The sequence below is a fragment of the Mytilus edulis genome, chromosome 1 (genome assembly GCF_963676685.1).
Source record: "Mytilus edulis chromosome 1, xbMytEdul2.2, whole genome shotgun sequence".
Lineage (NCBI taxonomy): Eukaryota > Metazoa > Mollusca > Bivalvia > Mytilida > Mytilidae > Mytilus > Mytilus edulis.
Genome location: NC_092344.1, coordinates 21,715,379 through 21,742,642, shown reverse-complemented (window position 1 = coordinate 21,742,642; position 27,264 = coordinate 21,715,379). Strand labels below are relative to the sequence as shown.

Sequence of the window (27,264 nt, the reverse complement as noted above, 5' to 3'; positions counted from 1 at the left end):
TAACTTGTCATCATTCCTTTTAAACTTTTCTCCCTGGATATAACTCAGCATCTCAACGGGTGATGTTTCTCGATTACATTAACCTAGTAACGATAATCATCATGGATCTAGTTAAAAACAGGCTCTTGCAGAAAAAGGAAAAGCGACACTGCAGGTAAAGAAGGAATACTAAGCAAACTATTTTTTTGTGAACAGAGTCTGAGTATTTGCATATAAATTTTTCATTAGAACAATCCAAAAACGATCAGTAGACTGACAAATCAAGTACTGGGCTTTGCAAGAGGGCAGTCCTGTTTGCGTATTCATTTCTCCGTTTCACCAACTTTTGACAAATCAAGTACAGGGCATCGCAAGGGGCAGTCCTGTCTGCGTATTCATTTCTCCGTTTCACGAACTTTAATCTTTCTCTTTACAGATAAATAAAATATAAATAATATGAAACATGCATGGATTAGTTTTTATCAATGTTTCTTTAACCTTAAAAATTGAAAGAATATCCCATATTTCAATTTGATATTATTGAGGAATGGTAGAGCCTTTAACACAGGATTTTGTCTTTATTTATTCGGGACTACGGAATTTCGTTTTCTTATTTTCGGGGTTTCGGAATCGGACACCCCCAACCCCTAACCCCTAAATTTATAGATTCTGGAATTAAAATACCACCGACTATTTCCAGAAATAATTTGAAATTACGGACCTACATGTAGACGTCAAAAACTCCATTCAAATTCCCCTGTAACCATATCATATATACTTACTCTATAGATAGAATCATATACATGTATCTTACCTCATTCTATCCCTAGTTTGTCTACTCTTTGTCAGCATAAAAGCGAGTTTAATATTTTGTAAATGGGACTGTATGATGGTGCTTACAGTAAAGCTTAATTCCTTTTTTCAAACAAAACTGTTACTACCGATGATTCTCCCGAATCACTGATGGAGAAGGAATTGGAAGAAGACATTGATCATTGTGTTGATGATAATGTGCTACCTTTAGAAACACAGAATGCCCTGAAACGACTGAAAACTTGGAAAAGAGCATGCATGAGTGGCGAGAGATTGTGCGGTCTTGCCATGCTCCATGTTCATCACGATAAGGATATCAACAGACCAAATAATAATTCTGAAACGATTTAACGGAATCGGACATAGAAAAAATTGAAGAACCCTTCTGAATCGATGTTTGTTTTATGTTCTGGCAGCAGACTCAATTTGATATTTGGATAATTATCTTGCATATAAATTTAAATTAAGTTGTTAAAAATTTGATGTAAGTATAATTAAAAGTCTTAAAATATGAAAAATTTATATAAAAATTGTCCAAATTCAAAACATTATCAAACTCTCTAAAAATGCCTAGAATGCAGGATTTTGCACCATTCATTTCATACCCTCCGAAAAAAATACAGCTTACGATGCATTTAAATTATATGCCGAAGGCATCACGCGTTTTAAATTATTTGATCAATATTGAATATACATTACATTGAACATTTAATTTTTGGTTTAATCATAAAACGGAAGACCGTGGGTATTTCCAGTTACTAAATAATTTGGTTGATTTCTAAAAAAATAGTTTATGTATCAAATATGCGTATTCAATTTACCATTTTCTGCATGTGTCATATACAAATATAGTGTCCATATTTGTTCCCAATATGTTACATACGAGGGGATGCCACGCTCGGCATTGTCTTGTTTAAACTGTAAAATGTGTGCACTAGTCTGAATAATCACCCATAATTATGCCCATGTTTACTGATCTATCTTAAAGGTAAGGTAAGGGGTTCGTTGATCCCTTTTATTGAAAAGGAAAGGAAGGATGTGGGGAAAGCAACAAATGTGGCAAATATGACATATAGAAAACAAAATGTTTATGGAGTAAACATTCGTGTGACAACAACTCAGACGATACATAAAAAATCAGAATAATGAAGAAAAAGTTGGTTTCCCTATATACGTGTACCTGCAGTGTTGCTATACGAGGCGCGTTTATGATTTTTATTATGTTATTTGATATGAAAAATTGACAAAAAATAATATTTTATTTGTAAAAGTAAATCCTGAGCCTGTAATACCTGCTCTTCTTGTTCCATTTGAATTAATAGAAACAACGCTGTCGCCTTTCTTGTTTGCATGGAATCATATGATATGAGGTCCATGTTCTTTCTTAACTGTCGTATTAGACTGACCAGTGCATATCGCGCATGGCACTTTAAATGTATTTAAGCGCGAAAATTAACTTACATTTAGCTGGATTTACTGCCGTCGTAGTTCCATCTTGTCACCTTCGTACTTTTATTCGATGGCATCACGACGGGATTACGAGGTCTTCACGAAGTCGTGTTGCCATCGTAAGACCTTCGGTTATCTTCGTGATTCATTCGTGTAGACATCGTAATGTCAAAACTGCCCGATGGAAACGATGAAAACACGAATGCAATGCGATGTTCAAAGATGCATTCCCGGTGACATTACGATGGTGAGGATGGTGATACGAACTCAATACGAACCCTAAACATCGGACGCACCTTCGGTGATTTTTTAACATGTTAAAAAATTTAGAACCCTTCCCGAAGTTGTCCCCGAAGGCTAGAAAAAGTGGCCGATGGTTTTACAATGGTTAAAGATGGCACTACGAATAGTCCGATCTGGATACGATCAGTCCCGATTTTGAAAATTTCCATAATCGTGTTGCCATCGGCGTAAAAATCGAGACAGTGTGACGCGGGCATTATGCCCGCGTCACACTGTCCCGATTTTTATATACGATGGACACCCGAATGCTAAAATTGTAAGTTCGTACGAAGTTGGTCCCGATCTCGTTAAAATATCAAAAAGTGACCAAAGCAAGTACGATGAATAACGAAGTCTATACGATGGTGCCGAAATTATATACGATAGCAAGAGATGGACATACGAAGGTTAACCGAAGACGGGTATTTAAGCTTCATATCTCAGTTGAAGGCTACACGATGGATTACGAAGGCTACACGATAGATTACGATGATGGCGCGATGGCCATACGATGTCTAAAAGACGTCGTGTACAGCTTACGATGCATTCAAATTATAGGCGGGAAATCTGTCTTTTTGTCTAATTCTTATAAAACTTAGTTTATTATCCCCTGGCCTACTACATGTAAGTTGCGTGTAGATAAAATTGTTATGGACACTCTAGAACCAAAATGCTCAAAACTTGGTATGGTGTTACTCGTTAAGAATATCTTGAGCGCTATTGACTCTAAAGTTCAAAGGTCAAGGTCACAGTGGCAGTTGTAATACAAGGTAATATCACCCTTGTGGACACTCTAAAACCAATATGCTTCAAAAGATTTTAACCACATTTGGTATATTGTTCCTCCTTGTAATGATCTAACATTTTTTACGTTCAAGGCAAAAGGTCAAGGTCATGCAGATGGACTTGTTTTTTCTCCTTAAAATAGCATAATACACAGGTAATTGGTTGCTCATTTTTTTACCTGCTGGTTCTAAAGACAATATTAAAGGTATTTCCAGTTACTGATTGTTTTGGTTGATTTCTAAGAAAATAGTTTATGTATCAAATATGCATATTCAATTTACCATTTTCTGCATGTGTCATATACAAATATAGTGTCCATATTTGTCCCCAATACGTTACATACGAGGTGGTGTCACGCTCGGCATTGCCTTGTTTGAACTGTAAAATGTGTGCACTAGTCTGAATAATCACCCATAATTATGCCCATGTTAACTGATCTATCTAAAAGGTAAGGTAATGGGTTCGTTGATCCCTTTTGTTAAAAAAGAGCTCTTTCCAGGAGAATATCATAATAATATAGACAAAAGGAAAGCAACAAATGCGGCAAAATATAAAATATAGAAAACAAAATGTTTATGGAGTAAACATTCGTGGGACAACAACTCAGACGATACATAAAAAATCAGAATAATGAAGAAAAAGTTGGTTTCCCTATATACGTGTGCCTGCAGTGTTGGTGTACGAGGCGCGTTTATGATTTTCGTTATGTTACTTGATATGAAAAATTGACAAAAAATAATATTTTACTTGTTAAAGTAAATCCTGAGCCTGTAATAGCTGCTCTTCTTGTTCCATTTGAATTAATAGGAAAAACGCTGTCGCCTTTCTTGTTCTCATAGAATCATATGATATAAGCTCCATGCTTTGTGAACGTCTTTCTTAACTGTCGTATTAAACTGACCAGTGCATATCGCGCATGGCACTTTAAATGTATTTTAGCGCGAAAATTAACTTACATTTAGCTGGATTTATTGCCGTCGTAGTTCGATCTTGTCGCCTTCGTACTTTTATTCGATGGCAAAACGACGGAATTACGAGGTCTTCACAAAGTCGTGTTGCCATCGTAAGACCTTCGGGTAACTTCGTGATTCATTCGTGTAGACATCGTAATGTCAAAACTGCCCGATGGAAACGATGGAAACACGAATGCAATACGATGTTCAAAGATGCATTCCCGGTGACATTACGATGGTGAGGATGGTGATACGAACTCAATACGAACCCTCAACATCGGACGCACCTTCGGGGATTTTTTAACATGTTAAAAAATTTAGAACCCTTTCCGAAGTTGTCCCCGAAGGCTAGAAAAAGTGGCCGATGGTTCTACGATGGTTAAAGATGGCACTACGAATAGCCCGATCTGGATACGATCAGTCCCGATTTTGAACATTTCCATAATCGTGTTGCCATCGGCGTAAAAATCGGGACAGTGTGACGCGGGCATAATGATGTCAAATCGTTTTTGGAGAAATAAAACTAAATCCTTGATTATTAAGGATTTAAAATTTTAAAATTGAGAATGGAAATGGGGAATGTGTCAGAGACAACAACCCGAACATATAGCAGACAACAGCCGAAGGTCACCAATGTATCTCAATGTAGCGAGAAACTCCCGCATCATGGCTGGAATTTAAGTATTCCGAATTACAGGATCGTGGATCGTTTGGAGGTGCAATTTGGGTACCCTCACGTTATATAAAACAACGATAAAACTGTATCAATCAACATAAAGACATGAATTCAAAGCAAACACAATAAATTAAATGTCCAGTCAATAAGTACAAAATCAAAAACGAAATAATATCAGATACTTAAATATTGCAAACGTACACGTTTTGGATACAAACACGTTCTATCAGTGGGACAAACAGTTACTAGTAGTTACATTTTTAAATGTAGATGTTAACGAGGCAAAAGACTATAAGACTATATTGGTATAGGAAAGCGATATTTTTTTAATCTTCATGTACGGAAATAAATGATCGTTATATCTCCAGTTTTATAGTTTCAGAAAAAATGAACTACGACAGTTTCAAAAATATGTCATGTAATATATCATGTAATAAATGGTAACGATATTGTGTTTTGACAACACGGTCATAATTAATACTATTAACACACTAATACTTGACTACTGAATTTTTAAATCCAGATTTCATGATATCAACTATTTTCTAAATGTTTTTAGAGATTTCCACTTTAACGTGGATATGTAAGAGTACATGAAAGCAGATATAGTTTCCGATGTATTTCAAAGGCAGATGTTTTATCATCTCCGATGGTGTCTGATGAATTCGCGACTAACACTGAAATTAGAAGACTGAATCCTTTTGTTGGTTGCTGATTTTGAAAGTCTATTAAAGACATTGTTTTGGTTATGGCACCACTGATTTATCTTTAATGTAGGAATAATTGTTTTACTTCTTTGCGTAGAAAGACGCTCTGATTCTCGTTTTAATAGTCGTGATTGTCCTAAAATCTTCGAAACTTCTGCTAAAGGTGACGACGCTGTTGTTAGAGTTGATGACCGCCTGCTACTGGCAGATGACGGATGAGTTAGAAAAAATGGAAGACTTTGAACAGATATTTTATCATCTATTTCTGTTTTTTCACGACGAAGTTCCCATTGTTTTTTCTCGTGTGCGTAACTTCCAACAACTTGAACATTGCGCATTGAGGGGGCGCTCTTGCTGACGAGTCGTCTTTGATAAAATTGACTGTTGTGTGTTTGCAACGCCATTGACGCTTTTGTCGGTTTATGCATTACTACTGGTTTTTCAGGTGGTACATATACATGTGGATTAAAATTTCCTAAACATGGCGACATAGAGGGAGACATTGTTCCATAGCCATCATCTTTACCATTGAGCTTGTCAAGAACATCTGTTAAAGAAGATTCGTTATTTTTGTCACTCAAATGTCCAGAATCAGATTCATCGTCTGATGTATCTTTATCTTCCTCTTCACTCTCAATTTCCCTGGGTGGAAGAAGGTGTTTTGGCAAGGGTGGAGGCGGAGGTCGTTTTTCCCATGTTTGTCTCGGCTCCACTCGCACAAAAGGAAACACGTTTTTATTTTTAACATCAATGACCTCAACGATGTGGTCATTTTCAAGGTCAAATGCTAGATCTCGACAACTTCTTTCGTAACAGCTTATACGTTTACCTTTTTTGTCCTTTTCTTTTAAATCCTGTAAATGGAGAAAGCGTCATTGCCGCATTTAGAATTCGATTATAACTAATCTGTCAATATTTAACGTAATTCTAATTGCAATTTTTTGTTGTACAGAATCTTATAAGAAACCAAAAAAGATATTCATACATGCTTTTAATGCGATTTGCAAGAGCTTGCAGCTGCTATTCAGACTTTATAAATGGTGGCTAGTGTCTGAGCAAAAAGTTGAAGAACCAAGGTGATGTTACAGAAAGTCTCGTCCTGTTTTCTAAAAAATATCATCAGGAGATACCAAGACCTTGTTGTACATTCCGTATCATAGTGTTCTTTAATTTGTCTTTGTAAAATAATGACTTTAAAAATTGACTGTATATTCTATCTGTGTTAATATCCGTTTGACGTGGCTCGCTACTTGATATACATCCCGTCATTATGTTATTGTGCCATGGTGCATTTTTTTTCTTTTGATTTTACTACTGTATTTTTTTCCTATATGCCTTTTTTTTTTGGACACATTTGATTGTTGTATAGTTATTAAGATTATAAAACAATGTTGACTGCTGTACCCTTTCTTTAGACATTTTACCTTTTACGTCTGTGTGTTTTGTTCACACATTGTTATCAATGGAAAATCAAGAAATTTTATGTGACTGTCAAGCAATAGCAAGCTATGAAATCAGGCTCAATCCACCATTTTCTGCATTTGAATATGCCTGTTCCAAGTCAGGAATATAACAGTTGCTGTCCATTCGTTTGACGGGTTTGAGCTTTTGATTTTGCCTTTTGATTAGGGATTTTCTGTTTTGAATTTTCGTTTTCTTTGGGTTTTTTGCTTTTATTTTGCTTTTTTTGCCTGGTTTCTATTTATGAAAAAATATCAATACTCTATGCACTTATAATCAAAATGAATTTTACAATGTTGAATTTACCATTTTAACTATTGAACTCATTTTAACTGTGTCGATCCGAAACGAATAGATTTTGAAACTTACAAAGTATTTAGCTTTATGGTTGTAATTTATTCCAACATCTATCAGAAACTCAGCCATCGCTGTTTGTCCTGCTCTAATTGCTATCATCAATAGATTTTCTTTATACTGGAAGATAAAATGATTTCATAAATTTTATAATTTTATTATCGTTTGATTGTGCATGGTGAAGTCCTTTTCATTTTTTTTTTGTGTATAAGTTCAACATATCAATACATATATGGGAATAAAAAATATTTTGAAATATTATTAAATAAAGATTTTGTTTTTATTGTATTGAATATTTCAAATCCCCCAGAGTTAAAAAAACTACTCAAAGATTGATAAATATATAAGGAACGTAATTGTCTTAACTAACGCTACGTAGAAGCCTTACTGTATTTATTGATATGGTTGTTGATACAGTTAAAAAAAAAAAAGATTTTTGAAAATTACCAGGCTGACAAAAAATGTTTTTCTGATCTTGAAATAATTTTAGAAGAATTATACAGAAATTGGATCGTTCAAGTTTTGAGAAACGATGAAATTGAGATACTTTGTATTGGTTGAAAGATAAGACGGACAGTTTTTTTTTTAAAATTGTAATTCATAAAACGACCTCTAGCTTACAACAGCATGAATACATTGTAAAATGCTTATCTAATTATTTTTTTTTGTAGTAATTAATACATCTAAATATTTTATCATACTACCCATGTCATGTTGATGTCAGCATTCTTTTTATCCAGTGAATTGTGAAGAGTGAGGAAATCGCCATTCCTAACTGCATTATACATGTTCTGTGAATGAATCAAAAACATTTGAAATAAAACAGCAAATACAAAAACAACACCTTATTGAGCAGTTAATAAATAAAAACATATGGATTTTTTAACATTTTGTATGCCAGACGTGCGTTTAATCTACAAAAGACTAACCAGTGAGGCTAGATTCATTGTATGCCAGACGTGCGTTTAATCTACAAAAGACTAACCAGTGAGGCTAGATTCATTGTATGCCAGACGTGCGTTTAATCTACAAAAGACTAACCAGTGAGGCTAGATTCATTGTATGCCAGACGTGCGTTTAATCTACAAAAGACTAACCAGTGAGGCTAGATTCATTGTATGCCAGACGTGCGTTTAATCTACAAAAGACTAACCAGTGAGGCTAGATTCATTGTATGCCAGACGTGCGTTTAATCTACAAAAGACTAACCAGTGAGGCTAGATTCATTGTATGCCAGACGTGCGTTTAATCTACAAAAGACTAACCAGTGAGGCTAGATTCATTGTATGCCAGACGTGCGTTTAATCTACAAAAGACTAACCAGTGAGGCTAGATTCATTGTATGCCAGACGTGAGTTTAATCTACAAAAGACTAACCAGTGAGGCTAGATTCATTGTATGCCAGACGTGCGTTTAATCTACAAAAGACTAACCAGTGAGGCTAGATTCATTGTATGCCAGACGTGCGTTTAATCTACAAAAGACTAACCAGTGAGGCTAGATTCATTGTATGCCAGACGTGCGTTTAATCTACAAAAGACTAACCAGTGAGGCTAGATTCATTGTATGCCAGACGTGCGTTTAATCTACAAAAGACTAACCAGTGAGGCTAGATTCATTGTATGCCAGACGTGCGTTTAATCTACAAAAGACTAACCAGTGAGGCTAGATTCATTGTATGCCAGACGTGCGTTTAATCTACAAAAGACTAACCAGTGAGGCTAGATTCAAAAGGGCTTGAAAATCCATATTAAGCACGAATTTTAAATGCATTTATGATCCAAATTCTGAAAGGATTTTGACAAATACAGCTAAGGAATAGTCTCTATCAGGGGTAAAACACCCTTACTAATTCGAAAAATTCGATGTTTTTCAAACACTTGATTTTCTAATTATGACCATATTTATGATAATCCATGTCAACACAAAAGTAATGGCTACGTGGCTGGTGATACTCTCTGGGAGGAAACATCTACCACCCGATGGTTGTAAATACACTCGCCATAGATACCCGGATATTTAATTTTCTGTTTCTCACCTCTTTTTCTTCCGTTGTCATTTCTGTTTCCTCTTCCTCACTTTCGTCGTCGTCGTCGTCATTATCTTTCTCTTGGACACTTCCATTACTACTCGGCTTTCGTTTCTTTCTTTCCTTTTTATCTTTCAAACCCTGATGAAATTTAAAGTTATATCAATAAGGTTTTGTATGTTTTATTAACTAATGGTAATATCTAGATGATTGTACAATTGTATGCAGATTTGTCAAATCAAAGAGAAATGCATGCGTATTTCAGTGTGACCAAAATAAACAGTACTGAAATTTGTACTGAAAATGTAATAAAAATGAGAATGGAAATGGATATCACAATATGTCAAAGATACAACAATCCGACCAAAGGGCAGAAACAGCCGAAGACCACCAATGGGTTTTCAACGCAACGAGAAAATCCCGCACCCAAAGGCGTGCCTCATCTGGACCCGAATAAAAATTTGGTCTAGTTAAGTGAAAATGGACGTCATACTAAACTCCAAAACATTGCATGTATAGATAAATGTAAAATAAATGATTAAGATTTGATAGCAATTAACAAAAAAATACCGATGTAGGTCAATGTAATAAATGCTTAGGTAATGGGATAAGATTGTTGTTACCAAAGGACTGAACAGTTGTCATCTAAGGTCATTTTCATAGTTAATCTATATGTAAAAGTGTTTGTACAAAGCAATAATGAAACTATAGCGAAAACCGATAATCCCCCAAATAGACATTCACACACAATATAAGGTTTCTTGTCGTACAAAATCAGGTTTTAAATCGTCCCAAGTCCGGACAAGAACTTTTGTACAACATGTAATTCGACATATAATTATAATGCCCGCGTCACACTGTCCCGATTTTTATATACGATGGACACCCGAATGCGAAAATTGTAAGTTCGTACGAAGTTGATCCCGATCTCGTTAAAATACCCAAAAGTGACCGAAGCAAGTACGATGAATAACGAAGTCTATACGAGGGTGCCGAAAGTATATACGATAGCAAAAGATGGACATACGAAGGTTAACCGAAGACGGTATCTAAGCTTCATATCTCAGCCGAAGCCTACAAGATGGACCACGAAGGCTACACAATGGTTTACGATGATGGCGCGATGGCCATACGATGTCTAAAAGACGTCGTGTACAGCTTACGATGCATTTAAATTATATGCCGAAGGCATCACGCGTTTTAAATTGTTTGATCAATATTGAATATACATTATATTGTATCAGTTCGTCATAGTAAAGACGTGCACTTATCTACCCGAGGGAAATTATTAAACGATATATGTGTGCAGACAGGGCTTAGAATTCTTAACGGAAGAACCAGAGGGGATTTCATTGGGCAATTAACTTGCCATAATCCCCGGGGGAGCAGTGTAGTTGACTACTTTATAGTATCAGAGGAACTATTAGATAAAGTTGCTTTTTTTTTAAAGTTCATGACTTTTTAGCTGATCTTTCTGATCACAGTCAGGTGTCTATTATGTTAAATATAGATATGAAAGTTCCTGTCCTAGATATTCAGAGTGAACACTCTCAGATACCCCCCCCCCCTAAATATATTTGGAATGATGAGTCTGTATTACAATTTCAAACAGCTCTGACCTCTAATGATATGCAAGAAAAAATATCAAAATTTATGTCTGACGACTCTGATTCTCAAAATATGACTTTAAAACTAAATGATATTATCTGTGAGGCAGCTGATAAATCTTTAAAACAAATTTTACCAAAACCCCCTAACTCTGTAAAGTCAAATACTAAAACTATAAAGAAACAACCAAAGTGGTTTGATTTTTCTTTAATTAAAATGCGTAAACAATTAGATGACAAGGAAAAGTTATTTAAAAAATATAATAATGACCCCATAGTGAGAGGGAACTTCTTCAGTTTTTTAAAACTTTATAGAAAAACTAGGAAAAATAAATATAAACAGTTCCGTAAAGATCTTGTTGTACAACTAGACAACATGAGAGATAACAATCCATCCCAATATTGGGCCTTACTACAGTCTCTCAGTAATGAATCCTCTACGAAAGGAGATACATCTAATATTTCAAACTCTGATTGGTTACACTATTTTAAAAAGCTTAATTCAAATTCCTTACCTGTAAATAAAGAACTAATTGATTCACTTAATAAACTAGAAAAGCATAACATTTTCACAGAATTGGATTATAAAATTACAGAAAAAGAGATAAATGAAGCAGTTAAATCACTAAAAAACAATAAATCAAGCAGCTTTGACTCAATAATAAATGAGATGCTCAAGTGCAGCCAATCATTTCTGCTTAAATGTTTTGTAAAGATATTTAATAAAGTATTAACTTCAGGAAAATTTCCTGATATATGGGCTAAAGGATTTATAGTCCCATTACATAAAAGTGGATCTAAAGATGATCCCTCAAATTTTAGGGGCATCACGATAGGTAGTTGTGTAGGAAAACTCTTTTTAAAGATACTTAATAACAGATTAGAAAAGTTTATAACTAAAAGAAATATAGTTGGTCCAGAGCAGATAGGATTTTGTAAAGGAAAAAGAACTAGTGACCACATGTTTGTACTTAAAACATTAATTGATAAATACACTAAGCAGGGACATAAACGCCTCTATACCTGTTTTGTTGATTTTAAAAAGGCCTTTGACAAGGTTTGGCATTTAGCATTATTTTTTAAATTGAGAAAGCTCGGATTGAGCGATTTATTTTATAATGTAATTAAAGATATGTATAAAAACACATCTTTATGTGTAAAAACTAATAGTAACACACTAACTGAAAATTTCCCATCAGATATTGGTGTTCGTCAAGGGGATAATCTGAGCCCTACATTGTTTAAACTTTTCATAAATGACTTACCTGAAATATTTGATTCTGGCTGTTGCCCAGTTTTACTAAACAACAGAAGCCTTAACTGTTTAATGTATGCAGATGACCTCATTATGATTTCTGAAACTTCATCTGGATTACAAAATTGTTTAGATAATTTAATGGATTATTGTAGTAAATGGGGACTAGAAATTAACATGAAAAAAACAAAAGTATTAATTTTTAATAACACAGGAAGAATTTCAAAGGAAAAATTCACATTTAATGGTCAGCTTATTAATAATGAGAAAAAATATAATTATCTTGGCATGATATTCACTGTATCTGGCAGATTTACAGATGCTAAGTTTAATCTTTATAATAAAGCATTAAAAGCCCTTTTTTAAATTAAAAAGATATTTCACCCATTTTAAACCTAATATTAAAACACTTTTACATCTTTTTGACCACATGCTGAAGCCGATTTTGTTATATGGCTCAGAAATTTGGGGTCAATTCTCTCCAAATAAGTTACAATCAAAAGGAGACAACTATTTTTTCCAAATGTCCAAAGATCTAATTATTGAAAAATTACATATTAAATTTTGTAAATATTCTCTACAGGTACCTAGAAGATCAACAAACCTAGCAGTGATGGGAGAGTTGGGGCGCTACCCCCTATCTCTTGAGGTTATTCTTAATATGGCTATATTTTGGCTCAGACTCACAGAACAAAATAACTCTCTCATTAAAGATGCATTTGAAGAGTCTAAAATTTTATCTAAAACATATAAAGACAATTGGTTGGAAAGCATTTATTCATTATTTAAATATCTTAATTTAACCCCAGAATATTTGTTAAATCACAAATCTCATATAAAGTCAATTATCATTAAAAAACTCCGAATTAAATATGATGAAATTTGGCTTAACCAATTAAATAATGACAAACCTGGCATGGTGCAAGGAAATAAATTAAGGACCTACAGACTATTTAAAAATAATATAGGCCTTGAAAAATATTTATTGTTAAATAATTGTAAAACATTAAATGAGTTAACCAAATTTAGAATTAGTGCCCACGAACTTGAAATAGAAAAGGGAAGACATAAGGGAATACCCCCAGATAAAAGATTTTGTAAATTATGTAATAATGACATTGTTGAGGATGAAATTCATTTTCTTCTTCAATGTCCATCACTTAAAACTGAAAGGTCCAGTTTTATTTCAGATTTATCCTCTAAATTTACTAATTTTAAAACTTTAAATGACCAATCTAAATTTGTATGGTTGATGTCAAATGAAGATCCATTTGTTAATAACATAATGATTAAATTAATAGATAGTTTAATAAAATCTAGAAGAGTTAAATTAAGCATAAACACATGAGTAGTCCAGCTCTTCTTCTAATTATAAAACGGTACTGATTGTGTTCACTCACTCATTATCTTTGAGAATATATATTGTATTTGTTGTCTCCCTTCTCTTATATAATATTGTTTTAATTTTATTGTCATGTATTGTAATTTCAATGAAAAAAATCAACACAATTATTTGTACACTTTAATTTAAACTGTAATTGTACTGCTCCTCGGGGCGTCTTGATTGACAAATAAAAATTGTTGTTGTTGTTGTTGTACATTTAATTTTTGGTTTAATCATAAAACGGAAGACCGTTGTTATTTCCAGTTACTGACTAATTTGGTTGATTTCTAAAAAAATAGTTTATGTATCAAATATGCGTATTCACCATTTTCTGCATGTCCATATTTGTCCCCAATATGTTACATACGAGGGGATGCCACGCTCGGCATTGCCTTTTTTGAACTGTTAAATGTTTGCACTAGTCTGAATAATCACCCATAATTATGCCCATGTTTACAGATCTATCTTAAAGGTACGGTAATGGGTTCGTTGATCCCTTTTATTCAAAAAGAGCTCTTTCCAGGAGAATATCATAATAATATAGACTAAAGGAAGGATGTGGGGAAACCAACAAATACGGCAAAATATGACATATAGAAAACAAAATGTTAATGGAGTAAACATTCGTGTGACAACAACTCAGACGATACATTAAAAATCAGAATAATGAAGAAAAAGTTGGTTTCCCTATATACGTGTACCTGCAGTGTTGGTATACGAGGCGCGTTTATGATTTTCATTATGTAATTTGATATGAAAAATTGACAAAAAATAATATTTTATTTGTAAAAGTAAATCCTGAGCCTGTAATACCGGCTGCTCTTCTTGTTCCATTTGAATTAATAGAAACAACGCTGTCGCCTTTCTTGTTCTCATAGAATCATATGATATGAGCTCCATGTTTTGTGAACGTCTTTCTTAACTGTCGTATTAGACTGACCAGTGCATATCGCGCATGGCACTTTAAATGTATTTAAGCGCGAAAATTAACTAACATTTAGCTGGATTAATTGCCGTCGTAGTACCATCTTGTCACCTTCGTACTTTTATTCGATGGCATCACGACGGGATTACGAGGTCTTCACGAAGTCGTGTTGCCATCGTAAGACCTTCGGATAGCTTCGTGATTCATTCGTGTAGACATCGTAATGTCAAAACTGCCCGATGGAAACGATGGAAACACGAATGCAATACGATGTTCAAAGATGCATTCCCGGTGGCATTACGATGGTGAGGATGGTGATACGAACTCAATACGAACCCTCAACATCGGACGCACCTTCGAAGATTTTTTAACATGTTAAAAAATTTAGAACCCTTCCCGAAGTTGTCCCCGAAGGCTAGAAAAAGTGGCCGATGGTTCTACGATGGTTAAAGATGGCACTACGAATAGTCCGATCTGGATACGATCAGTCCCGATTTTGAAAATTTCCATAATCGTGTTGCCATCGGCGTAAAAATCGGGACAGTGTGACGCGGGCATAATACACATCCGTTTCGATGCATAATTTGATTCAAATACATTCGGTACAACCGTTACCAGATTAAAAAGCATTGAATCTATAAAATATTCAAATTTAAAATTAGAATAGTCGTTTTATGCATAGGCAATATATGTTTTATTAATGAATAAAAGTATTACCATTTAAATTCTAGTGAAAGCACTTAGTGAATAGCTCAGCAGTAATTGATGTTATATGGAAGCATTTCAATAAACCACGAAAAAATATAATATGAAGTTTTAAAACCTTTCAGCATTTAAACAATGTAGGTTTTTTTAGACAGACATGTTAAAATGTCATTGCAAATGAAAAAAAAAATTGAAATTAAGTGTCTGCATGCGTTAGTACTTAAACATGATTTAAAATAAGATTTATTATTCGATGAAGCTTATATATAGTACTCAATCTGCACTCTGTGTAACGGGATACTACAATCAATACTCATGCAGATTACAGATATTTGTACGTGTGCTGTAACAGTGTGCACTTAATAGTTGGAATTGATATTATACTCCATAAACTAATATAGAGATGAACAATAATGCTGATAAATATAGAAACCGTATTTTTTAAGACACTATTGACGTAGTTCAGGGAAAATATCGTTCAAGATAAATTCAAAGAATCACATGTCATCAGTAATAATCCTTCCAATTATCATAGAAAGATTGTTATTGAACTCAATGGAGCTATACTATATATTCTTTAAGATGAAAATGTAAATAAGTTAAAGCATTATGTGCCCGACTTTAAGATCAAATTATTGCGAACACCATTTTATCATTACGTCAATTTATAAATATAAATTTCGCTGAATGACTTCGGACCTCTTGCTATCTACAGGTCTATTTTGAAAGTTGCTTTTGAACTTTTGTATTATAAGTTTGAATTCAAACATTAATGTAATATAAAAAGTACTTAATGATAAGTATTTCAAATCAACTTTGGTAAAATGGTTTATATTTGCATTGTGATGTGAATAGGTTAGCATTTAAAGTTTATCAATATAATTGATTGGTAATGGGTGTGTAAATCACAGATAAGACCAGTCTGAAAGTCGCCATAATTGTTCTGTTCTTGTTATATTTGGAAAACATTGTAGGTTTTATATAGGGTACAAATTGTACTTTTACTTTTAAATCCTAATCCGGGGAAATAAAGTCGGACAGCTGTTTTTTTTAAAGATTTGAGTGCTTCATTTAGTTTTTATGATTAGATGTGCCGTAAATGTTAATGATAATCTAATCGTAAAGGGAAATTGGAAAAGATTGGTAATGTCAACGAAAAAAGCACAAGTCAATAACAAATAAGGAGATACAGAATTTACCAAAATACACATCTAGAAGTCACAAATCTTAGACATGTAGAGGTCAACACACGGCAATCGTATGAGCAAGCTGTGAAATTTCTCGTTTAAAGACAATGTGGAGTCAATTCAAAAGCTGCACATATATCATGACTTCTACTAAAAACTGTAAGATGCAGAAGAATTTTAAAGGTGCTGTTTTTTTTTAATTCTGTTCTAACGAAAACGACAATTGAGTATCACGCCTTTCACTCTATGCTCACCAAAAAAGTTTTCGGAAGCAAATATAGTTATCGCCTTGTTAGTCCGTCCGTTCTTGAGATCCTTGCTTGATTGTTATGAAACTTGCACGGACGGAATATATAGGAACGGGAGAGTGGTCTGTTGATTACGGGGTCAATAGGTCAGTAGTGAAGGTCATTGTTACAAATTAGTCCAGGACAAAAATAATAAATAGTTTCTGGAAGCTAGCTAGAATTTCTCATGCTTTATTGAAATAAAACTTATAGCAGATGGAAAATGGTAAGGGAAAGAAACATTTAGATTTTATGGTTAAATAGGTCAACAATCAAAATTACTGCAACTTAAATTATTAAAAGAAAAGTTGGTTTATTGATGGTATCCTTAAAACACATGTATACAGTAAAAAAAACAGTACGTTTATTTGTCCTTCCAAGCATACTAGGTTTCAAACCACTGAAATATTATTTTGATCTGTAGTAAGGGGAGCATCAATTGGCAGGTCATCATTTTTGCCACACTTATGTTTGGTAAAGAAATCATAAAATTGTAATTAAAATATGATATTTGCAACTGACCTTACATGGTGTTCTCGATTAATCCAAATTAACGAACCAATATAATTTGAATCGACGAACCTTTACAAATATATGATAAACTATATCAGTCCACAACACACCGAACAATTCCATGCAGTGGAGATACGTATATAAAATATAACATACATTACCAATCTCAACAAATATTTTAGATACAGCTCTTTTTCTCTAAAAAATCTGCCTTAAATTTGTCACATCTAAAAATAGTCACCTTTTCCTGAGTTCGTTCTTGCTCTTTGATGTTTGTTGAATTCTTCAATGTCTTTGAATTCTTATCTTCTTGTTTGTGTTCTTTATTTTTTTGCTTTCCTGTCGTCTTAATATCTGTAAATTTGGGCAATTCTGAAGATTTTGAAGATCTTGGCGTGCTGGTTTTGATTGTTGATTCTTCGCCAGCGTCGATCAGTTCTTCTGTGTCGTCTGCCATTTTCATTCTGTTGTTTATTACATTATGTCACCACTGAAATTGAACATGGATTCAAATGAAAAATTTCAATATATTGATTTATTATTCCATCTCATCACTGAGAATGGAATAGATCATTACACTTGAAAATAAATATTAAAAGATTTGAATAAGACGTGTTTAAGAAGAAAATAACACTACACTGTGAAGACGACCTATCGATATCTTTTTACCGTTTTGGACACATTTTATAAAATGTTAATACCTTTGTGTACAACTAGTATCGTAGATCCAAGGTAAGAAATTTAATTTTAATTCTATTAAAGTCTAACAAATTAAACATGAGTCGTCTTGAATTTAAATTTAATTATTTCTTTTAAATTTCAGGTGTTAAAAACTGAAGTGGAGGTGGAATTTGAGCAGTGTTTACGTTAGTTCGAATATTGAAAATATGTACATATTATGTTGAGGCTCAAATAAGGCAATACTCATGTACAAATTGCATACAAAGAACGGGCTATATTAAGCAACATCAATAAGACGAAGAAAGAAAGAAAAGAGTTCGAGAGGTTAGCATATGTTCTTCAACAAAAGACGAGTGTGTTTACAACAAGTAATGCCATAAAAGCCGTGATTCTTACAAAGTTATTTATAAACTAAAAACTTTAACTCAAAGTCAATTCAAGAGACACAAAATGCCAATACGACAAGGGCTGAAAAAATGTAGTTATTGAAAAAGATTGTCATATTCCTTGGCTGATGGGTCAAACATGGTAAATTGTGTATTAGACGTAATTTAAATTTCGGTATATCTTATTTACAATCCCTTGCTTGTCCCATCATTCGGCGTATATCTGTCGATTAAAGTAAAACATAATTTTCTAAACAAGTGGAAATGCTAGGGAATCGAAACAAAACTGAAGGGGAGCCCTGGTCTTGTTTCGATGCAATATATTTGTCTGTTATTATTGGCTCTTAAAAGATTAAAAAGTATTTTGTTTGTTTTGTTCACACATCATTGTCAATATTATGGAATTTTATGCGACTGTCATACAAGTGAAAGGTTTAGCTACCCATAAACCCATGTTTAATCCACCATTTTCTACATACGAAAATGCCTGTACCAAGTCAGAAATATGACATTTGTTATCCATTAGTTTGATGTGTATGAGCTTTTGATTTTTGCCATTTGATCGCGGGAATTTCCGTTTTGAATTTTCCTCTGAGTTCTGTATTTTGGTGATTTTACTTTTTCTTCTATCGAATAATATGTTTTCTCCAGATCCGTGTTTGACAGTATAACGATTTCTAAACACATACTATGATACGAAATTGCTACGTCTTGATCAAAACCAGCTCAATTGAGCTTATTATGGATCTTAATTCTTGACATTGTTTGAAAGTACCATAACTGGTCAGGCATAACATAAACAGTCGTCTAGTGATTACAACATCTTAGAATAAGACACAAATATAACTCAATGACACGGTCATGTGATAATCGATATTTTTACCTTAGAAATATGGATAATTTGATCTTTTCTGCAAATTCAGGAATTTTTATCAAGTCAATCTATCAAGAAATACAATGGGTCATTTATTTTCAGCATACTTAAAATGTCGACCTTTTAAATACTATGGAAATGTATTAAAACTAAAGAAAAGTGGTAGAAATATATTTGAAAAAAAACCCAACATAAAACAAATCTGTTTTATGACCACAACGGTCATTAAAGGTGTCTCAATTATACTTTATATAATCTCTTAAAATACGGATTATTAATGGATTACTGTTTGACATCAGGGGGGTATTCTTTCAATCATATTTAAGTCAACATTTTGAGTATTTATAATATTTAGAATCAAAATTTCAATTTAAGTATAATTGTTACAATTTTTTTTTTTTATATCAACGTTAAAAAAAAGTTTAATGCTGACTTCATCTAACTGTCTCTTCTGAAAGACCAGATCACATTTTAGGATGTGTATTATTATAAACATATATATTATGTTCTAGACAAAATCGAAACACACTGTATAAAAAGAAAAGAACACTATCCTTACACCGTGATATAATAAAATAAAGTAAGTACCCGGTTTAACAACTCAACAATTGTTCGACTAACCAGTTAGAAGGCAACAGTTTTTCAGTAAACCTCCTTAGATAACAAAATCTGGTTATGAAAAGAACTGATATATAGACTAATATTTTAAGTTTAACATCGATCTAAAAGACAAACAAACGGCCTAAAACGTACTTGAGTTTTGAAGAACGTAATTTAATATGAAATCCTGACAACTACGATAGGGTATACATTGCTTATTGATTTAATTTGACATTTCTTCCTGATTTCCCAACTCTGAAATCTTAACTAGCATGATGAACTGACAGAATATTTTTCTTGATATTTAAAAAAAATAAAAAATAAAAAATACATCCATATGATTAAACAGAGCATGTCTTTCATGATTGATTGATGTTTTACGCCCTAGCATTGTCCCCTAGCTTTGTCAAGGCCAAGATATCTCATATATGAGAAACAAATAACTGATGATAGGGCAAATGCTTGTTGAGAAGTTATTTGAATATCACAGGAGAGTAAATTAGAGGCGGTTATTTCAGCTACACTTAACGAATATTAGTATGCCGGCTGCGGGATAACTTCCTTGCTAGAAGCGCGCCGGCCCACTATCAAGTTTTTGGGTATCTGATGATATTCCGCAGAACTACTGAATGGTGGTTGTATTTCTAAGATGATAAAACGTGTTTCCAATTGAAAAACTATGGGATACTCTTTTGCAAATTTTTATTTTTGATTTGGAATGTATGTGTTTAAGAAATAAATAACTCCAAATGTGAAAAAAAAATTGAAAAAAACAAACCTACCAAAATGTTAATTGAAAAATATCATAACACAAGGGTGTAAAATAGGACGACAAAAGTCACAAGAGCAACCTTCTATACAGGCAAAAAGTTAAAAATAGCGTTCAAAGTCTCATTTTGGCAGTTGGTAAATGGCTAGCTTTTGTATCAAACAAGGCCATTGATGGCGGCGTAAAATAAAGCCCATACACTATAGGGCACGATAAGTACACTAACTAATATGTCCGTGTCACTGCACATAAAGGAACGATTTAATAAACATATATATAATTTTAATAGATCAATTTATCTTTAAACAAGCAAGATATGCTTATATAATTTATGGAACTGTATCAAAAAGTGTTATAGGTGTTATTACGATAGAACATTAAGGTTTTAATAACCTTGTTACATTTTACCACAGATTTTTTACAATTAAATCAGATTAGTTTAAAGTTATAACTGAATTACATTTGAAATTACACTGCGTCGTAATCGTTTAATTTCTAACTTTTTTTTGGCTACGGTACGTGTGGGAATTACTTATTCATGTCAAGATGAACTACTTTCGAATAACTTTTATTATACAAAGATTAACTACTATGCTTTGGTCTGAATTCGTCTCTATTAGAATAAATCCAGTAAGAAACGAAACAAGATTTTGTTTTTCGGTTTACATCCTATCATCGACAAGAGAAATCCACCGTCCACAGAGAGCTTCGAGATGTACATTGATTCACTCATGTGGTCTTTTCATCGGAAATAAACACATATAAGGGGAGGGCTGATATCTCACGAAACATGTTTACCCCACCGCATTTTTGCGCCTGTCCCAAGTCAGGAGCATCTGATCTTTGTTTGCCTTGTATGTTTTTTTAAATTTAAGTTCATTTATATGTTTTGGAGTTAAGTGTGGCGTCCATTTTCACTGAACTAGTACACGATTTTATCTAATACGTTAAAATAAAAGGGACAGTCAAAAAGGAAATGGCGTATATCCTCATTGTCTTACTCACATCGACATAGTTGATCAGATATAATAGCCCGCCTGGAATAAGTTATTGTCAGGAAAGTCGCCGAACATCTAGACTGAGTTAAAACAAGGATTTGTAAAGTATTGATATAGAAATCCTTGCCCGGGTGAAAACAATATATAATTTTGTAAAAGCAAATGTCTATGACCATATAAATAGATGAGTAGTTGATCCCGATTTCGAGCGCCGTTGTTAATTTATTACGGTTGGAGTTTTATTAACGAGTTTATAATTTTCCAAAATAAACTATTTAGCACTATTGTTCTGAATGTGATAAAATATCTGCAGTTTAATTCCCTTTTCTTCGCTCTTCTAAGCTTAAACGTGAGAATGGTCTACATATTTTGTAAGGAAAAAGGGTTATAGCTCAACGAGAAAATAGTAAATCCCGTATACATGTAAAATCAGGTGTTGTCACTTAGTACAGACTTCTAAAAAAATAGGTTGTTTAACCAAGGAGGTTATATTATAACCTCCTTGGTTTAACTTATTTCTGTCTTGACCCGAGCTAACTTTCTTACCTTTTATGTACAGAACCAATGCTGTAAAAGGGTCCAATATCCAGATATAGTTTTAGTAAAATATTGTTAAATTCCGATATATCTTTCTTTCGTGTTAAACAGCGTGAAATCCCCTAACAACGTATTATCCCTTTCCAATGAGAATTCCTGTGGATGTCTGCCGTTCACAGGAGAAAATTAGGTAATAATACGTGTAAGATTTGTGTAATTAAATAGTTTAAATACAATTCACAATATTTTATTCTAAATGGTGTCCTTTGAAATATTGAGTTTAAAATTAGAGACCTTTTAAAAAGTCCTCTGTACGTCTTTAAATGATTTTCAAAGATAACCAATTGTGTGTTGACTTGTGACATTCTTAAGATAACGCTTACAAATATGACAATGCTTTCATTTTATATCTTTATTCATCCTGTTTAGGGTATTTTAACAAAATGTTGAAGATTCTTTTTACCTGTTTACAGGTGCTAAAATAGACGTCTTATTGATAATTTTGAAGATTTGTTGTGTTATTGAACAATTTTCTATTGTAGCATTTGCTTATGTTGTTTTTACGGTGGCAGAATGCGGCCATGAAAGAAAAAAAAATTATGTTGTTCCCTCAAGATACTATGTCGTTCCCTCAAGATGCTATGTCGTTCCCACAAGATAGTTATCTCGTTCCCTCAAGATACTATGTCGTTCCCTCAAGATAGTTATCTCGTTCCCTCAAGATACTATGTTGTTCCCTCAAGATAGTTATCTCGTTCCCTCAAGATAATTATCTCGTTCCCTCAAGATACTATGTCGTTCCCTCAAAATGTTATGTTGTTCCCTCAAGATACTATGTCGTTCCCTCAAGATGATATGTCGTTCCCACAAGATAATTATCTCGTTCCCTCAAGATACTATGTCGTTCCCTCAAGATAGTTATCTCGTTCCCTTAAGATACTATGTCGTTCCCTCAAGATAGTTATCTCGTTCCCTCAACATAGCAATACAATTATATTGATTTATTCTTTATTTCCAACTTCGAAACGGTGGAGTAAAGACGTGGAGTTACTTCCAATTCACTTTTTAATCAAATGCGGAACAATGCAAGAACGAGAAATTAAGACCTTCGACACGAAACACGGAAAATAAATAAGGGAAAATACGAAACACGCACATCGAACCAAACACGAGAAAACGAGAAATAAAACACCAAATCACGAAAACACGCAAAATGAAAAGGCCGAAAACGTTGCACGAAAATAACCCTTTACCACCCTCTTAGAAAATAAAATTAAAAATGAGCCACAAAATGTTTTATCATCTCCTATTCCTGGATTTCTAATACATTAACCTAACTGTTTGTGTTGTACATGTGCATATGTATGTAATCAGTATCTTCCTTAGATTTAATTTTCAAATGTTAAAAGGGTGAAAAATAATTCTTTTTCTGTGTATCCATGGCAACATTCTGCATTTATTTACCATAAAATATTGCAAAAAGGGGGTAAACATGCATGTCACATATCCCCCCAAAATTTGGATCAAACTAGAATTTCAATGCTTTTGAGTGATACCTTTTTAGAAACTGTTTTCATAAATCTTCCTAATGATCAAATAAAAATGGGTGTCTTTCGCCTAATTTTTTTCGTAAAATCTAATCACAAAGTTCGTGCGACAAAAAGTTGGAAAAAAACATTACAAAAATTGCCGGACCAATGTATAGTATGGACATACAAATACGGACTGTCATACAGAAATCAGCCTATATTACATACATTATATGATCTTGATGTTCATATAAACCCAATACGAAGGCTATTTTAATACTCAGCTATCCAAAAATGAATTTTATTGCACACTAGCTCTTATATTTGAAAAATCCTCTGGGGCCAAAATGCGAAACTACACATCTAACTGTGGAGTGCTACCTTTACTGGGACTCCGGGATCGGGTGTTTTTAAGCTCGGGATTTCGGGATTGACCCTTTCGGATTCTTTTTTTTTCGGATTACGGGACGTCGGAATTTACTTTATTTAAATTCGGGATTTCGAGATTTCATGTTTTTAAGCCCGGGATTTCTGGATCAGGACCCCTCCTATCCCCTCTCAGTTATTCTCTTTAAATACAGAATTATTATATCATTATTATTATGCAAATATTCTACTTTGGGATCTGGCCATGTCTACAGTTCCGCTTCGAAGGGCGAAATGAATCATATATCAATACAATTTTAAAATCTTGGCGGGAACGAGATAACTATCTTGAGGGAACGAGATAACTATCTTGAGGGAACGACATAGTATCTTGAGGGAACGACATAGTATCTTGAGGGAACAAGATAACTATCTTGAGGGAACAACATAACATCTTGAGGGAACGACATAGTATCTTGAGGGAACGACATAGCATTTTGAGGGAACGAGATAACTATCTTGAGGGAACAACATAACATCTTGAGGGAATGACATAGTATCTTGAGGGAGGGAACGAGATAACTATCTTGAGGGAACGACATAGTATCTTGAGGGAACGACATAGTATCTTGAGGGAACGAGATAACTATCTTGTGGGAACGACATAGTATCTTGAGGGAACGACATAGTATCTTGAGGGAACGACATAGTATCTTGAGGGAACAACATAATTTTTTTTTCTTTCATGGCCGCATTCTGCCACCGTATGTTTTAGTAATACTTCAAACATAGACGAAATAAAATATTTTCAATTATATATACAAACTTTCGGATCGTTGCAGTTGCCTCCGAAAAGACCACATGTTTTCTATGTTACCTAGCTAAATTGTTAGTACCCGTTATCTGAAGTGAGAGAAATCGTTCCAACAGGCTTTAATCAAATAACTCTGTTTATTATCTTCAAATTAGTAGACTTATTGCATTATTTTGATAAATATTAATGAATGATATTTAAGCAGAAGAAAAAACAAAGACTGTTATTGAATGTATAGACAGCTAACATTTGTACCTTTGACATTTTATTATCTAACCGGAACTGATAACGAATTGTACATCGCATGAAAAATTGAACATAGAATTGATTTTGTAAAATGGCAAACATCAATATATCTGTTATACTTTTCAAAAAAGGAATTCTTGCAGAAAATTACTTCATAGAAGTAATTAAGTTTTTATTGATTTCTAAACCAAATACGATAATTAATGGTATCAGTACACAAAATCTCGATATTTCCTTGATTGCCAATGAAGTTCGGAGATTATCAAAAGTGTATAATGAGAATTGTAGAAAAACCCAGGAAATGGATTTATTGAAATGAACAATTACTTAATATTTATAACTTTGTTGCTGATATCGAGTAATTGCAGAAACGTGTTTAATAATTTAGCATTTCCGTGTAGATTTCCTAGATAAAAAAAAATCATATATGGCTTATTTCCAACATTTCCGAAGCTGTCTCAAAATCAAAATCGAGCAAAACTGTTTATCCAGGCCTCTCAATACTGCTTGTAATGACAAGAATGTCGTCACCGAAAATAGCACTTAAACACCACCAAGCAAAGGAAAGAGGGAGCAGAAAACCCTCAGAGAAAATCTCTTCAGAAGAAAAGTCCTTTGGTCATGATATTTTAGTAAAATTCAATAAACATTTTTTTCGGATGGTTTACATGTATACAGTCCTAAGGTTCATTATAGACATGTTAACGACTTTTGGGACAGTCTCTGTAGTGTTCGGAAGTATCAAGGAAGTAAACTGCCTCAAAAACTGTGTATCCAGAAAGAATAACGTGTCTTCAAAATAAATGATTTTAAAAGTAACATGACATGAATTAAACAATATCAGATGTGGCAAAGGCAGCTAATTTTTCTGTATCGTAATTCAGCAACTCGTGTGATTGATCACCAAACTGAGAAAAATAAAAATCTACAAAACATTGAGTTTCTAGTATAGGTAGATATTATATTATAATTCCAATATCCATTAAGACTCAGATAAGCAGTTTAGTGGTAAAACATGGTCGCTTCTTTACTATAATTTCCGGAAAGAAACTATTTGTCTAATGACTCGTCATAAAATTATTCATATTCATTAGATATTAGAATCCCACTTGGTGCAAAATTATGCATCGTATAGACTTCAATAAAATTTCAAGTATTCGTTACAATATCAACATATTTAACACTGAAAAATTGAGTAGGAAAATTTCTCAACTTCAGAATTGTAAAATGTAAATGTCAAAGAGCTTACCTTGCAGTACGAACTTGTCGGATATTCTAGTGTGAATTACCTGCATAAAAACATAATTGATATATCACGCTATGTGAAATTCATTAAAATTGAATTTAATAGTACTTTAACAATAATTCAAATTTAAATGTTCAACGATAAAAATTTCAACTAACCTTGGATGTCCTATACTAAAGGTGTATAATAAATCCCATCATCTGCCAAAATACAACTTTTCACAGATTTAATATCATATTTTAATATATTTGAATTCGTAATATCTAGTTCTTTAATCTAATAAAATTACTGTAAGCTTGTCAATCATGTAGCCCTTTGAATTTTTGCACACCGTGGATAACGGGAGAGGATATCGATCTAAGATCGATGTTTGGGTTGGGTAGATGCCAATTGGTAGCGTACTCTAGGTATATCAATAAGTCTTACACCTTGACAATTAAGACCATATGTAAATATACTAATATTGACAATTTAAACGGTGCAAATCAAACTTTATTGGCGTAATATGCTATCCCTAATGTTTGTCATAGGTTTAAAAGATTGAATTTAAAAGGTTGAATTTTGATTGGGACGTTGACTTTCGCTACTCAATCTTTTAACTAAGTTCATGCATATATACATTATCTATTATGCAATATTTCAATTTCAAAAAGACATCTAGAGGAGCTCTTAAAGTTCTCTTGGCTCTAAAAACGTATGTAAACCATCTCATATATAACTAGGAGATGTGGTATGACTGCCTTTGAGACAGCTATTCACCAAGTCCAAATAACGAAGGTTTATGTCTGTCATGAGCAAAAGTTAATTAAAAGCAGTTAACACATCAAATGTTATAATATAGAAACAGGTCCAACATTGATATATAC

At 33.3% G+C, this 27,264-nt stretch overlaps 1 protein-coding gene across 3 annotated transcripts; it reads right to left on the bottom strand.

Moving 5' to 3' along the window:
- Positions 1-5,240: 5,240 nt before the first annotated feature.
- LOC139527878 (transcriptional regulator ATRX homolog) lies at positions 5,241-26,757 on the bottom strand. Of its 3 annotated transcripts, XM_071323556.1 has the most exons (7): positions 26,557-26,668; positions 26,402-26,441; positions 17,594-17,842; positions 9,499-9,630; positions 8,165-8,251; positions 7,476-7,580; positions 5,241-6,499 (listed from the first exon to the last, which is right to left on the bottom strand). In XM_071323556.1, the coding sequence occupies exons 3-7, from the start codon at positions 17,813-17,815 to the stop codon at positions 5,579-5,581; spliced, it is 1,467 nt and encodes a 488-aa protein (XP_071179657.1). In that variant the 5' UTR covers positions 17,816-17,842; positions 26,402-26,441; positions 26,557-26,668; the 3' UTR covers positions 5,241-5,578. The 3 variants fall into 3 exon arrangements, with proteins under 3 accessions (XP_071179657.1, XP_071179663.1, XP_071179669.1); XM_071323562.1 differs by lacking the exon at positions 26,402-26,441 and having other exon boundaries at positions 26,557-26,757; XM_071323568.1 differs by lacking the exons at positions 26,402-26,441; positions 26,557-26,668 and adding an exon at positions 18,054-18,164.
- Between the last annotated feature and the right edge of the window lie 507 nt (positions 26,758-27,264).